General features: G+C 35.7%; 2 protein-coding genes across 2 annotated transcripts; both read right to left on the bottom strand.

Moving 5' to 3' along the window:
• Positions 1-4,857: 4,857 nt before the first annotated feature.
• Positions 4,858-5,886, bottom strand: LOC113309294. The gene is made up of 3 exons (XM_026557715.1): positions 5,634-5,886; positions 5,168-5,507; positions 4,858-5,088 (listed from the first exon to the last, which is right to left on the bottom strand). The coding sequence occupies exons 1-2, from the start codon at positions 5,880-5,882 to the stop codon at positions 5,322-5,324; spliced, it is 435 nt and encodes a 144-aa protein (XP_026413500.1). The 5' UTR covers positions 5,883-5,886; the 3' UTR covers positions 4,858-5,088; positions 5,168-5,321.
• A 7,800-nt stretch (positions 5,887-13,686) lies between these two features.
• LOC113311783 (uncharacterized protein At2g39795, mitochondrial-like) lies at positions 13,687-14,636 on the bottom strand. Its single transcript, XM_026560580.1, has 3 exons — positions 14,373-14,636; positions 13,960-14,258; positions 13,687-13,846 (listed from the first exon to the last, which is right to left on the bottom strand). The coding sequence occupies exons 1-3, from the start codon at positions 14,634-14,636 to the stop codon at positions 13,687-13,689; spliced, it is 723 nt and encodes a 240-aa protein (XP_026416365.1).
• Positions 14,637-15,571: the final 935 nt, after the last annotated feature.

The raw sequence follows: 15,571 nt of genomic DNA, 5'->3' as shown, positions 1-15,571 counted from the left end.
AGAACATCGGTTCCTAGCTGCCATTAGAAGTGCATTCTACTGGAATACAACTAAGTGTTATAAGAGGCAAGTATAATACCTCGCTGATCATAAAGAACGAAAAAAACAAACAAGATTTTCGAGTCGCTCTCAGGTTCACTTGTTGAAAGTAGTCGCCATAGAAGTGGGAGTATGGTACTTTCTCAAGCAATGAACAGGAGCGGCAACACCTTCCGCCACACTTCTGGATGTTAGGCATATTCCTCCAAAGGTAGTATTTGTTAGAATTTTATAACGAACTTTGGAGATATACGAGCATGTTGTGTTGCTCGCATAGAGCTTCTAGGAAGCAAGACTAACACTTAAACTCCACAAAGCACTCTTTATGTTATTACTCACTTCTTGTAGCTTTCTAGAACTTTCTAGACACTTTCTAGAAATACTTTATTGTAGCTTTCTCTAGAAGCTTCTAAACTATTCTAACTAGCTAATTCCACAACTTTCACTGTGTAGAATTCACTACACTTTTCTAAACTAATCTAGACAACTCTAGATTACAAATTACTATTTCCAACAGCATTTCTCAATTGACAATATTACATAAGTCACTACCTACTGAGATCATGTTGCATCAAAGGGGTGTTAACATAGTCAATATATATATGTTCTCTGTGACATTTGGAAGTAACACTGCAGCAAAGCAATTATGGAGCTATTTTATTGAAGTTTGCAAAATGGGTCGGGTTATGCCTTTCACTGTTTCATCCCTAATCAATGCCTATAAAGTTCAGAGATAAAAGAGAGGATCTTTGGCCTCTAACGAGTTTTGCAATTATAAGGGAGATTTTGAAAGAAAACAAGAAAGGGAGATTGCATGATGAGATTTTCATTTGAAGATAGTTTTATTGCACCAACCAGCATTGCGCAAACACCATTAAGATTTTCATTTATATGATCATATTCCATTTGATGTATTTTAAGCTATTTTCATTTCCATCATAGAGCTACATGAAAGGAAATTAAAGCCATGCTTCAACGAAAATATCAACAGATTGTTTCATGTCATAACATATCCATAGTAGCAAGAATCATAACCTGTTATACAATTTAGTTCAATACTCTAGGTAGTATTTCATCCATCGTCTCTGGTAAATGTAGCATTCCAATCTAAGAGATCTGGCTTATTCACCACTTCAATCATCCCTTATGGCTTTGAATATGTAAACCTATAATAAAGGAACACCAACAGATCAGATGAAACTCTTGAACCGAAAAAAAGTACTACATTGTTGACTTGTTAAAGTTCACTCACCCTAAATACGGTTGGTCCGGTTAGTTCAAACACACACGCATCACCATGAATGAGGTTGTGACCCAAAGAAAATGCTCTCCAACCTCCAGTCAATCCCTCTTTAGAGGAGAGTTAACGAGTTTGGTACTCTACCCCTTGAAAATCTACCAAGGTAATTGTTGCATCATGATGCGGTAGGTGATCCTTGCAAAACTTATGTGGAAGGCCCTGTTAACATTGACCATTATAACGACAAAAGATTATAATTATACATATCTATGTTACTTAAATGCCAAACTTGATTTATGTTCATTGACAAAGAAAGGATATATACACTTAGCAACCAGAAACCACGGCCAACTTGGCTTGGGAACATCGGTTTCACAAAACTGGGAAATGCACCTCAAAGAGATAATTGAAATTGTTGAGCTCTCTGGATAGCAATTCTTCTTTCTTCTACGGTTGCCATTGAATAAGAGATGCTTCTTCTATAATGGTACAGGACGTAATTGTTATATGAGTCATAAACTAAAAGACGTGTATATATATATATATATATATATATATATATATATATTTGAATTATTCTTCTCATTTGGTGATATACGGGATTTCAGAAAATATTTTGAGTGGTGTTATCATGCACTTGAGTGCGTAAGAACTTCACATGTACTTCTAAACCGTAGATTTCACATTCATTTGTATAATAGCTTAAAAGTATATTCTCATTGTGCATTCTAGTGTGTCATAACCTACAAGTTATATATCTTTTTGAGTTTTTGTATCCATGTTGTTATATATGCGATTCCTAAATATCTGGAGTAGAAAATTTCAGAAAATATTTCGAGTGGAGTTATCAGCATAACAACACAATGAGTATGGCATCTAAATTTAAAGCGTTACTAATAACAAATCTGACCATTTAAAAGAGTATGTTGATTGTGCAATCTAGTGTGAGGACAGTAGTTAAATATAGTTGGAACAAATTACATACGGCTAGCACAGTGCAGTACCACAAGACCCGGACATGGACTACTTAACAGTTAGGTATTGAATTGGCAACGTTTGCGGTTTTGGATGACTATCTCCAGCAGCCCATGGCAATTAATGGATTCGTTCAATAGAAATTGAAGGAGAATTGTATCCGAGCTATTCCTGGTTGTAGTTCAATAGATTCGTTCATGAATTTGTGGTGTCAGACAGATCACATCCTTTGAGTGTCGCGCAAAATCATTTACGGAATTATGAAAATCAATGTCCCGCATGATCATCTTATTATCCTCAATGTCTTCATTTCTCTTCAAGCGAACGCCGCAGCGGAAGTGTTCGTTCTTCACTATAACAACTACATAGTTATTGAAGAAGTTCTCCACTGTGTATTCTTCCTGATTGTAAGTACCCTTAACATATTTTGGAAAGGAAGATTCCAACCCATCTGCACGGCGACAATATTCTACCATAATCCTAATACAATCACCCCTCAGCTAGAATATTCCGCGGGAGAAGTCGAATTTCAGAATTGTAAAGACGGATAGGAAGACCAGCAGAAAGCTGTGAAAGAGAAATAGTGATCTTTTGATTATCCCACTCATCAATTGAAAACCATTCAGGTCCATTTACAGAAGTGGGTTCTGATCCAGGCGGCACTGATAATGTGAAACCCTTGGATTTGAACTCAGTCTTCAATCTATCGAATTCTTTAAGGTTTTTCCAACCGGGATTAGGACCCATCAGAGGAATGGGAATAGAAGATGATAAAAAATTCAAAAATCAAGATGATCAAATCAGACAAGATCAAGATAATACAAATGATGATGATGAGAGAATGAGTTGAACAAAGAAAATGAAGGAAAGAAAGAGATAATGACCAGAAAAAAGTGCGAAGAAGAATGCGTGTGATGATCAAAACTTTAACGGAGGTTGAAGAACAAAAGCAGAAATTAAAGGACAAGAAAGAAAACGAATATAAAGGATTCTTTTCCCTTTCCCCGAGACGTTTCCTCTCACTAAAACATTGATTAAGAGAGGCGGTCGTCATAAATATGCGAATACTTTAGGAACGTGTCAATTGCTAAACGGTAAGATTGAGACGTGTCGATTATCATGCCGAGATCCCGGAAAGGTGTCGGTTAAAAGAACACAAAGGGATAAACGAGTGCGGAAAATATAATATGAAGAGATAAGCGAGTGCGGTAAATAATAATGTAGAGATTCTCGTACCGCTCTTTCTCTCAGAAGAATGATACGAGAAGTGGAAAAATATAGGGATAAAATACCGCACAACCATTAATAGCGCGAAAGAATATATATTTGATAGCAAGATGGGTTGCATAGACGCGGACGCGTAGACGCGAACACGACACGACGCGGACGCGGACACTACAAAATTCTCAAAAAACTAGGACGCTGACACGTATATACATATATTATTTATATATATAATCATGTATTTATACAGTAAAGTCAAGTATTTCGATTCTAAAAATTAGAAAATGGTGCTACATGTTATAAATTTCAAAAGAAAATAAGATATCGTTTGTTTATACACGCCGAATGTCAAACAATCAGTCACTATTAAACACATGGCACAATCAAAATGCATTCTTAAAAAAACACATGCCCCACTAAGGGTATACGTAACGTCATTTCCAATTACAAAACCATAATAATGACCTAAATTATTGATCTAAACGATGTCTTTCTTCATTTGGTTAATAATAGTAAAAATAAAGGAAGAAGTTTAAGTGAAAATGAAAAAAAAATGCGTCCGACACGCATCATCGGTGCGTCCAAACCAGACGCGCACAGGACGCGCAAATTAATGCGTCGGACACGCGTCGTGTCAGCGTCCCACGCGCGTCTAGTGTCCGACGCGAGTCGGACGCGGTCACGGCTCAAGAAATGGAGCATCCGTGCAACCCAGATAGCAAGCGAATATGACGCGTAAATGATATTTTCAATGAAGAACTAGATGACGTCACTAAGTCGCGTAAATGATATTTTCAATGAAGAACTAGATGACGTCACTAAGTCACACGAAAAACTTGAAGATCAATGCGGCATTTAGACGGTTAGCACGGCAATATAGAAGCAGGGAGACATTTGACGCACCCGAAATCCGAAAATAAGGGCTTAGTAAAAAAAGATACTTTTTGAGAGGGCTTAGACAAAATCTTAAGAGAGAGAAAATTATTTTGTTCTCCAAATTAGGGTTTCCTTTATCACGTACGTATTGATTCTAAGTTTTAATAAAATGATTTAACGAGTTTTCCCTATGTTGGACCTTAGGGAAAGAACGAAATCGGCGAATTTTCTGTGAAGGGGCAACAGAGGTGGACATGCAGAGTATTATTTTAGACACATGCAAAAGCTATCATCTTGTAATGGTCTTAGTCTCATAGTCTGAAAAATGTTAGATTCCAAGAATTAGTCTTCAAATAGGAATACAAAGCCAATGTAAGCGAGTTGTTTATTCCTGCATGTAGATCACATTCAATGATCAAACAATTACTTAATACAATTATTCATAAAAATGGAATCAAATTAAGTTCCCAAGTAATAAAACATCGAAAAGGTGGAATACGCCATCTGTTTTGTCAATCCTGCAAAGAGTATAAGTAACCTTTGAAAGCTCTAAATTTTACAAAAATTACTTGGCAATGAAATTCTTCAAGTTCTTCAACAACGCCGTGTGTTTCTTGTGCTTTTTCTTAACCATGGAGTTATAATATTCATATAAGAATTTGTTAATGCTGGGTTCAATCCCTCTGACTTCCAAATATTTGTGTAAAGCTGTAATCACGCTATAGTCCAATTCCCTTCAAAACGAAAAATAAACAATAAAACGTTATGCAAACCCAACAACAACTAGCAAAACTAGCAGTCGGTTCCACTTACCAGGAAGGGGGTGCTGTTGCTTCCAAACCAGCCCTAAAATCATCTGAATCGTTTTGATTCGTGATAGACATAGAGTTGATCTCAATTCTACCTGTGCTTAGTGACCAGTAAACAAATCTATCTTCTGATGAAACCCTAACATCGAATTTCAAAGTTAGTCCGCTTTCTTTTGATGAAACCAGTAAACACTTGCATCCATATCAACATAATCAGCAGAGAGACCTCTGCGAACTCCGACTTCAATCATCTCATCCTCATACTCTCTAGTCAATAATAGTTTAATTCCTTCCTCTGAAGTATCCTCAATCCTGAAAGGAAAATCTCTTGGTAACTCAGCAACCTATTGAAAACACACATACAGACACTGGTAATTAAATAGACGTACCCAAATATCAAAGTCCTGAAATTAAGTGTATCCGTCCAAAAAAATAAAAGCACTAGCCTTTGAGCGGAATAGGGAACAAACCTCATGCTCAGCAGAATCGTTGATTTCAGACTCAATAACTCTGAGAAAAGTGTCATCGGAGTTGGATTTCTTCTCAGCTAGAGCAGAGAATTGATGATGATGATGAGTTGGAATTGAAGTTGTTCGAAATACTTGTCTAAATAGAATGGCAGGGGTGTCGTTTCTACGAGGAGTTCTTCTGCTTGCTAGTGGGAGGATTACTGAACATGCAGCTTTCTTCATCATTCTACTCAAAGTATTAGTCGCCATTTTTGCAGCACGAGAACTTTCCTCAGAAATCTCGAAATCTCGTAGTGGTTCTGTAGGGTTTTAGAAGGAAGTAGTATTTCCGGAGGAATCTGTATTTTCTTGCTTAATAAATCTCGGCCCATATGCCCATATGTATATTGGATTGGGCCCGTGATGGGTACTGAAGTTCAGCAGGATCTTATCGAATGAGCCATGTTTTTGGGCATACCAAAAACTTTCATAGCATACCCAATATTTCTGGAGGAATCTGTATTTTCTTGCTTAATAAATCTCGGCCCATATACCCATATTTATAGAACGATTTTTTGGGACCATGATTTTTTTGGGGACCATGGTTAAATTTTGGGTAAAGACATTGGAATTAATTTTAGGTCACCCCATATCTAATTATTTATTTAATACCTAATCTACCCTCCTAATTAATTTAGGTTATGATTAGTAAAATAATTTAATTAAAAATAATTAGTGATATTAAATTAAAAGATGGGTTTATTATTAGTTGAGTAAATTATTATGAGTGGAATTTTTGTGAGATTAGAGTTAGAGAAGATGAAGGAGAAAAACATGGAAAATAAAAAAAATTGTTAATCACAACAGGAGGATGAGTATTTGGGTGAACATGTATGATGCAAACTTAGATAATGTATGTTTAATTGGTAAAAATTCCCCAAAATGTAAGATTTGGAACTGGATTTTGAACTGTTCGGTTAGTTTATATGAAGACAAGTAACCGAACTCATCTGAAGGTGTAGTTCGGTTTCCTTGTGAGGACGAACAAGTAACCGAACTCATATGAAGGTGTTGTTCGGTTTCTTTGTGAGATGAACAAGTAGCCGAACTAGTTTGAAGATGTAGTTCGGTTACTTGATCCAAACACGCAGGTTACCGAACTCCACCTGAACAACCTTGTTTACAATAACTCAAGAGTTCAGTTGGATCGCAAACTGCATGCTTCTGCGATCCAACCGAACTCAGATTAGTAAGTTCGGTTGTTTCTTAAACTTGAACTTAGAGCATAGCCAACCGAACCTAATAAGAAAAAAAATATTTCTATGTTTTTAACCATACAGTTCGGTTACATGGAGGTTTTAAAATGTTTGCTACCGAACCGAACTCATAGGTAAGAGTTCGGTTATAAGACTAATAAAACTAATGGGAAAAGTGGTAAGGTTCGGTTACATCCTCAAAATTTCTTTCTATTTTTTTTAACCCTACAGTTCGGTTACATGGAAATTTTACAATGTTTGCGATTGAACCGAACTCATAGGTCAGAGTTCGATTATAAGACTAATAAAACTAATGGGAAAAGTGGTAAGGTTCGGTTACATCCTTAAAATTTCTTTCTATTTTTTTAACCCTATAGTTCGGTTACATGGAAATTTTACAATTTCTTTGCGAAACAACCGAACTCTACAGTTCGGTAACTAAGTTCTGAATCACATAGAACCGAACTGTTCTTCGTGTTCTTCAGTTCAGTGAGATCGGTTAGGAACCTAGGGCAAATAGAAAACACGTTCTAACCGAACTCAACACTGTAACTACCATTTCAAGCCTATTTTGATTATTTCTATTCAATTGAATCGATGAAAACAAATTAAAATGAATGGGTTTGTCGAGAAATACCCGTGAATCGATGAAAAACAAAATTTTATGAATCGGCGATGAATCGACGATGAAGACGAGTTTGAAATGAAGAAGAAGAAGAAGAAGAAGAAGAGAGGAAGAGAGGAAGAGGAAGAAGAAGATGGATCACGGTTAGGGTTAGTATTAGGGTTAATGTTAATTAGATTAAGGACAAATTAGTAAACTTGCTAAGTAGGATTATTTTTAGGACATCCCTTATCATTCTAGGGTAGGTGACCTAATAAGACCATGGTCCCCCAAAAAACCATGATCCCAAAAAATCGTTCTATGTATATTGGATTGGGCCCGTGATGGGTATTGAAGTTCAGTAGGATCTTATCGAATTTGCAACTGAACTGAACCCAATTCAGTTGCATCAGATTTTGGGATGCCTCGGCTTTCCACAATGATGGGCTTTATTAGCTGTAAAGCATTATGTAACCTCTATACAAGGGACAAGACGCCATTGTACACGGGAGATTTTTTGGTTGAATCCGTTCGAGAGAGCCAAGAAAGATTGATTTACAATTATGTAATAGCTTATCTTCATAATAATTATCTAGAATTGATTTCCATCGTCTGTTTCTTATTATTATCACTTTGGTGTGGCTATAGGATTTCCGGTAGCTACGCTCCGCTTTTGCCATGTGGAGTTACCACCCTTTCCCAACCTTCACTACCCCTGCATTAGGATGAGTATAACCTCATCACCTTGACCCTTATCTGCAATGAGTTTTTCTTCCCCGATGCTAGTCAAATCAGCTGCTACTATCAACACCTTCAATCCCTGCATCTTCAGGTAGGTTGCCCCATCACCACCACTTATAACTGCCAACCAAAGGAAGGCCATCTATGTGCTGAGATATATGTATCCTGTCAGTCACAACTTTTGTCCACAACAATTGAAATTAGTTTTTTGTTTTTTACAATTTCATGAAATTAAATTAAGGGGCAAATTCACATGGAAAAGTAAGGGGCAAATAAATCATCTAAACATTAATTAGAAACTACAAATACCCATATGTTCATGAATATCATATATTTCACTCCCTAGTTCACCCACATGGCAATGTATGATGAATCTTTTCCATAGCATAGTCTATCGACAAAAACACAAAACTTGAAGTGAATCAGTTTCTTTGGTGCAATTCATCAAACAACTTGACAAACATGTTAAATTACTCTATACATATAAATCAACACCAAAAAGAGTACGAAAGTAACATAACACGAGATCGTGTTGCACAATATCCTTGAAATTCTACCAAAAGTTTGTTAACCTGAAATAGAAATTAGAGGGGAAAAAAAATTACAATGGAAGAAGAATGGTAAGGAATCTCAATCATAAAAGTAAGGCATGGAATAATATAATTAGAATAATCAAGCTATAGAAATCCCTAAAATCAAATCTATGAAAACCCATAAAATCAAATCTAACATGAGATAATATTCATAATTTTCTCATAGAATAAGGCCGAATAACAGCAAAGGATCGGATCTTCATTGTTGGAAGAAAAACACGAAAACAGTACAAATCTTACAACAAAGAGAAAAAGTTTCAAGAAAACAATGATTTCTAAAATACCTAATCTTTTGATGCTCAGCTTTCAGGTTCTGAAATACCTAGGTAGAGGAGAAGATGATATCTTTCGGGACTGTTACTTTCTGTGTTCTTCTTGGTTCAGTTTTTTAGGTTTTGATAATAACTAGGAAATATAGTTATTTCGATAGATAGGGGAGGATCCACTAAAAAATCGTTAAGAGGTGGGAGAATTTAATATTTTATATATATTTTGGTTTTATTCTCTCGGCTCTCGGCAGGGAAATTATTTTTCTAAATTGTTTTTATTTTTAATTTATTCTTATATAATACTCCCTCCGTTCTATTTTAGATGATGTTATACGAGTTTTCATGCAGATTAAGAAATGGAAAGAGAAATGAAGATTTTCCAACTATACCCATAAAAAAAGTCTTTAAACATTAATTGTTATTAGTACATTTAAAAATAAACTTATACTCACAAGGCAAAATGTTAGGGTTTATTGGTAGTTTTGTGGGAAAATATGAAAACTTTCAAGTAGTGTGGAACAAGAAAAAAAACCCTAAAATATCATCTAAAATGGAACGGAGGGAGTAGTATTCAAATGGTCACACTAAAAACAAAAAATAAATTAAAATGGGATATATTGTTACACTTTTCATGAATGTCACACAAATTTGTGTAAGTACTACTATCACACTCATTAGCGTAACAATTCAATGTTACAAATTACTGAATTTGGTGTAGTGTTAGTAGGTTTCCCTTGGCATTCTACAGGCAAATCCATGATATGCACCCTATCAATCCATAGTGGAATAAGACTAGGAAAACCGCAATCAAAATCAATTTCCACACATACTCTAGCATATATGAGCCTAGTTTTCTTCTTAGTGCATACATCCATCATCAATGGATTTCCAAGAAAGCTAGAAATCGCACTCAAACCTAATTTATTTCATTGATAAAGTGGAACATTATAAATCAAAACCCAAACTGGAATTGTTTTCATCTCTGCAATTGATTGCTCAATCAACAAACTCTACGGCCTTATTATAAATAGTTGAGTTGAGATGTAAAAAGCCCCTTGTTTAAGAGCTACTCTTCGATCATCTTCATTCATAAATTTGAAAACAAAAGCATTTGCATTATCACCATATGGTCCAAATTGTACCTCAGCCTTGTGATGGTTTTTCAAATAGTGATTGTAGTAGTAGTGGTAAAACGGTTCTTTTCAGACTTGTGAAGAAAACAATTTTTCTAGATTTAAATTAAACAGGCAAATAAATAAAATAGTTCAAACCTTTAGAGAAAATACCAAGACTAGGATTCCACCATTAACCAATTAAATAGTAAATTCTAAATAATATTCATGCAATTCTATCTTTAAAAATAATTCTAATATTTGCCTCAAATATATTTTTGAAGTAATAATTGTAATCACAAAGTATAAAACATCAAAAGTTTTTAAAACCCAGCATGCTTCATCAAAATAATTCACAACTATTCAATAAAAACTAATATTTTAAATTCAATTCCATGCAAATAATCAAATAATAATATTGCAAATAAATAATAAAATTAGAATTATACCAATCAATATGGACCAATGGCTTCCTCCGTCGTCTCGGCTAATGGGTTTAGCTCCTCATCCCAAAGACACACTCACAAGATGAATTCATGGCTAAAACAGGTGTTTTTATTGATGAATATAAGATGAAACAGAAATTTGCAACGCTGTAATGGTGTTACAGCGCCACTGTTACAAAGGGGTATGGTAGTTTAAGACTGCTGTAAACGATAACTATCTACTGCTGTGAAACAACAGCAGTGGTACGAAAATAAGTCTGCTGAAGAACGACTGACTCTGCGAGTCTGTTCTTCGTGTTCTTCAGAAGCTTTAATGGCAGCAGCAGCAGCGTTGTCTCCTCTATAATTGCTTCTCCTAGGCTCTCATCAACTCTAAACTCTCTCCTAAGGGTCTCTAACCTTTCTTTGATGTAAACCAACACTTATATAGCCTTCAGATTCCCTAGAAACTCGATCAAATTCGAGAATAAATCTCTTATTCTTCACGTGCAGTTTGAACAATAATTCCATCTGTCGATCTTTGTATGCGTCTGTGAGCTATTCTATTGCTCCCAAAATCTTATCTGACTTGAACTCAACTGTTTTGAAGTATATCCCACGCAAGAATCTCTCCCAAATCTTTCAAACCAATTCAAAACCCTAAACAGGGACCGTGTGCACTGTCTTGACTTTGTGTGGATTTTCTGACTTATCCAGCCCAATTAGATGGGTCTAATCGCTTCTAACAGGTCCCTTATGTCTTGTAGAGTCTGTGGGTACCAAATTTGCCCATTGAATCGCCTACTAGGTCGCTCAAATCCTTGATCAAAAACTGTTGACGCTGCTGCCTTTTTTTCCCGCCAAAATTTTCTTTTGAATTTGAGAAGTTGACCTCCCCTTATCTGTGGATGGTCTCCCTTTAGCAGATGCCTGGAAATGGGTCACCCCTTAGTAATTAGGTTACCCCTTATCCAAAATCAAGGGTCCGTATAGCAAGTGTCCTCTGGGGCATTTTCCACATTTTTTTCGGGGTTCCTCCGGGGTATTTCTGGGATACTTCCGGTACACTTCTGAGGCGCTTCCGGTACGTTATCAACGGAGGTCCAAATGCCACATTTTTAGCCAAATTCGCCGCAAGAGATTATTTTCCAAAAACACCTACAAATACATAAAATAACCAAATAAGTACAATATCGAGTACTAACAATATATACAAATGAGCTATATTAGACACATAAATGCGTCTATCACCTTGGGATTCCATCGTTTATCTACAACCTGCAAAAAACCCGATAACCATATTTTTACAATCCTCGACTGTTTTTTCAAAATCTTTTGATTGTACCGCTGTCACCTTCTTGCCTTCCATTAAATCTGATGATTTAAACAGTAACGACTAATCTTCAGCTTGAGATTTCATTGGACATACATTGGACCAATCTACTCCAAACCTAGTTTTGAGAGGAAATTACCGTGGGTTGTATTGAAATGTCAATATCTTCCGAAATTAGTATTAAATTTGAAAATCTTTCAAAAATAGTGGTGTATTTACGTAATACCCAAGGTACCCTTTATAGCCCGATGTCTACACTTTTATTGCCCGATGTCCACATATTTATAGCTGATGTCCATATTTTATAGTTGATGTCCACGTATTTATAGTCTGATCTCTACATATTTTATGAATAGTGTCCGATGTCTAGACTTCGAAACATGGATGTCTACACTTATCCAACATAATATTATGCCTAGATGTTTGATGTCTATATACTTTTAGGTGTGATGTCTGCACATCCACCTGGTAACAGTAACAAAAATGGTGGGGTCACAGTCCAAAAATAAATTTACTATAATATTAAAAAAATTTAATAATAATAAAAAATTCGGATGTGCACGTATATATTATATGGACGGGTAAATCACGGTATTCTCGTGAAAGTTGGGGGCATATACGTCCTAAAAAATAGCCTACCACTACTTTTGGAAGGATTTCATGGATGGACCATTTTCGGAAGATTTTTGCCATTCAATACTACTATTGGTAAAAATCCCAAGTATTGAAGTAGTTTCGGTTCCTGATTTTGAGGTACAAATCAAGGGGGAAACTCTAAAATTAAATTCGTCGAAACAAGATGATCATAAGAAGGAGAGGTTGGGTTAGAGATGAAAATCCTCTCTGGCCATGGATGGATTGGAAGAACCAGACGCGAAAACCCTAGTAGATGGCTGGATTGGATGAACCAGACGCGCAAACCCTAGCAGAGAAAAAATCACATGGTCAACTCTGGCCGTGTCTGGTCAAACTTCCTTTTGTTGAGCAGGATCATATATAGGAACTTGGAACTTGCGAGTTACTTGCGAGTTTGGAGAGGTGCGTGGTTGCCGAGATCCCTATCTCTTAGTATCATGGAATTCCTATTAGGTTGTGTTTGATATGAATTAGTTCCATGAAATTACCTATCTTTTCGTTGAAATAAAGTATTTTCTAGTGTTTGGTGAAAAATCCATTTCCATGGATTATCAAAACAGCGTGGCGTAAAGTATGTTTTCAACTTAATCCCATGGAAATCTTTCCTTGCCTCCCCGGAAGAAAAAAAAAGATCGATGTTCGTCATCGCAAAATAAATACTACTAACCGTAGATATATTATTATAGTGAGGGAAAGAAAGGCGACAAATTTTACCCAATTGCATTGACAGCAAGAACAAATATCAAACTTGTTATTCCATTAAAACAAAAATTAAGTTATTGGCCGGAGTTCAAATTTTCCAAAATCTTAAAGTGAGGGTGGCGATGGTGCCACAAGTCACTTACTACTGTTCTTCCTTTAATAACAGAGAAAGCTGCAATCGCTCCACCTTAATAATGCCCGTTGCAAGTACGGCTTCAATTCCTTGGTTCCTTAACTTAAAACCAGAATCAACAAAGTAAAATAAATTGGCTAACAGATAAAATATTTTTAGTTAATTTAGATACAGCGTGAGATATTTGTAGACCAGATCCATTTCCAACAAGCACTTAATCATTAACGTAAGAGAGTATAACCTTCAAAAGCACTTGAACTTGAGAAAACTTTAGCTGGCAATGAAAATTTTCAATTTCTTCAACCACGCAGTGTATTTCTTGTACTTTCTGTTAATCATGTACTCATATAGGAAGTTGTGAATGCCAAATTCAATCCCTCTGACTTCTAAGTATGTCCGTAAAGCTTTTTGCAGGTTCTCATCTAAATGCCTTCAAAACCAAAAAAAACAAGAGATGTTACAAGATATGTATCAGGAACCGTTAACAACCGATAGCAGAAGATATAATAACCAAACAAATTGCTAGCAATCAACTACACTTACGAGAAATCATCATTTCCGCACGCAATATAATCATCAGAAGCATTTGGATTCTCGACAGCCAAATACCTAATTGTATATCCTTCTGTACTATAATCATCCTCAACGCTGCATTTCAAAGTGAATCCACTTTTATTTGAAACACTTACATCCAGCTCAATATAATTACCAGAATCTTTATAAGAAGGCCAATGAACTATGACTTTAGTTTCATCACCCTGATACTCTCTAGTTAATGTTATAGTTCGGTCATTCCTTGGATTATCCTCAATCATGGAAGGAAAATCTCTTGGTGCCTCAACCTATCGAAAAAAAAACATACATACATCAAGGTTAACTAATCGGACTCACTCCTTTTTATGCAGTTAAAAAAAACAAAAATAAACTAGCTTTTGAGCGAAAATGGGATAACAAACCTCACGAAAAGAATCGATTACTGGCTCAATAGCACTGAGAAGAGTGTCATCGGAATTGGATCTCTTTTTCGCCAGAGAAGAGAAGTGATGATGAGTTGGAATTGTAGTCCTGTGAAATACGTCTCTGAATAGATTAGTACTGATGGTGGTACAGGTACTGGTTTTCATTGGGGTATTCAAAATGGCAGAGGTGCAGTTTCTATGAGGAGTTCTGTATGTTAGTGGGATCACTTTCTTCATCACTTTAATGAAAGTGGTCGCCATTTCTGCCGCACGAGAAGTTTCTCAGAAATCTCTGTTCAGAGTTTTTTAGGGTTTTTAGTTTTAGAAGAATTAAAGAACGACGAGAAGTAGTTACGTACATATTTGGGAATTTGAGTTTCCTTGGTTGACACATCTCAACCCAAAAGCCCATATATATATTGGATTCGGCCAAATGAATTTTACTCTCTAGATTTCTTTTCTTTTAAAGAATTTCATAAAAACTTTTTCTTTAGTCGGTACATAATTTTATAAAAACCTTTTCTTTTCTCAGATCATCGGTATCATCACTCAACGATTTATCACCAAAGTAATATATTGGCTCTTCATATCATACATCAAGAGTTACTCGTGGATGTTTATTTAGTCTAAATGTTGCATTTAAGATTTTGGAGATTTTGGGGGTGTTTTTTTTTTGCGAGTAAAAGTGGAATATATTAATAAGCAAACAAAGTACAACTTAACCCAAAAGAAGAAGAAAAAACCAAAGGACAAGGGTGTTGCCATACTTTCATGGAAGAATAGTTTCCCCAAGATGATTATGAGACAACAGACATGGTTCTGTGTCATCTACTGCAGTAGCTATGTTGCTTTCATTGCTCTTAATAGTATTAATTTTATCTAATAACATAACCTAACTTAGAAAGTTTGGCATCTCGTCTTTCCAAGAATTGAAAATCGAAGATTTCCTAGAATTCATGGCCAAAGTGTCTACAACTTGATTTCCTGACCTCTTAATACATTAAAAACCCAAAAAGTTGTTACAATCCTTTAGAATCTTCACTACCTCTTTAATTGTTCCTTGATTTTTCCAAACACATCATGGCATCCTTCCCTTTAATGAATCTCATTACCCTCTCAGAGTCACCTTCAATCCAGCAGTTCTTTATTCCTTACTCTCAATCCATTTAGCACCTTTAAGAAGAGCTAAAGCTTCC

The sequence above is a fragment of the Papaver somniferum genome, chromosome 9 (assembly GCF_003573695.1).
Source record: "Papaver somniferum cultivar HN1 chromosome 9, ASM357369v1, whole genome shotgun sequence".
Taxonomy (NCBI): domain Eukaryota; kingdom Viridiplantae; phylum Streptophyta; class Magnoliopsida; order Ranunculales; family Papaveraceae; genus Papaver; species Papaver somniferum.
This window is presented reverse-complemented; position numbering and strand designations above follow the sequence as displayed.

What these genes read in the sequence shown, in the direction of transcription:
- LOC113311783 (XM_026560580.1), bottom strand. Translation starts at nt 14,636, where the DNA reads ATGGCGACCACTTTCATTAAAGTGATGAAGAAAGTGATCCCACTAACA. An exon ending in TAATCGATTCTTTTCGTGAG is followed by an intron (nt 14,259 to 14,372) that starts GTTTGTTATCCC and finishes TTTTTTCGATAG; the next exon opens with GTTGAGGCACCAAGAGATTT. An exon ending in TGCGGAAATGATGATTTCTC is followed by an intron (nt 13,847 to 13,959) that starts GTAAGTGTAGTT and finishes TTGGTTTTGAAG; the next exon opens with GCATTTAGATGAGAACCTGC.
- LOC113309294 (XM_026557715.1), bottom strand. Translation starts at nt 5,882, where the DNA reads ATGGCGACTAATACTTTGAGTAGAATGATGAAGAAAGCTGCATGTTCA. An exon ending in ACGATTCTGCTGAGCATGAG is followed by an intron (nt 5,508 to 5,633) that starts GTTTGTTCCCTA and finishes TGTTTTCAATAG; the next exon opens with GTTGCTGAGTTACCAAGAGA.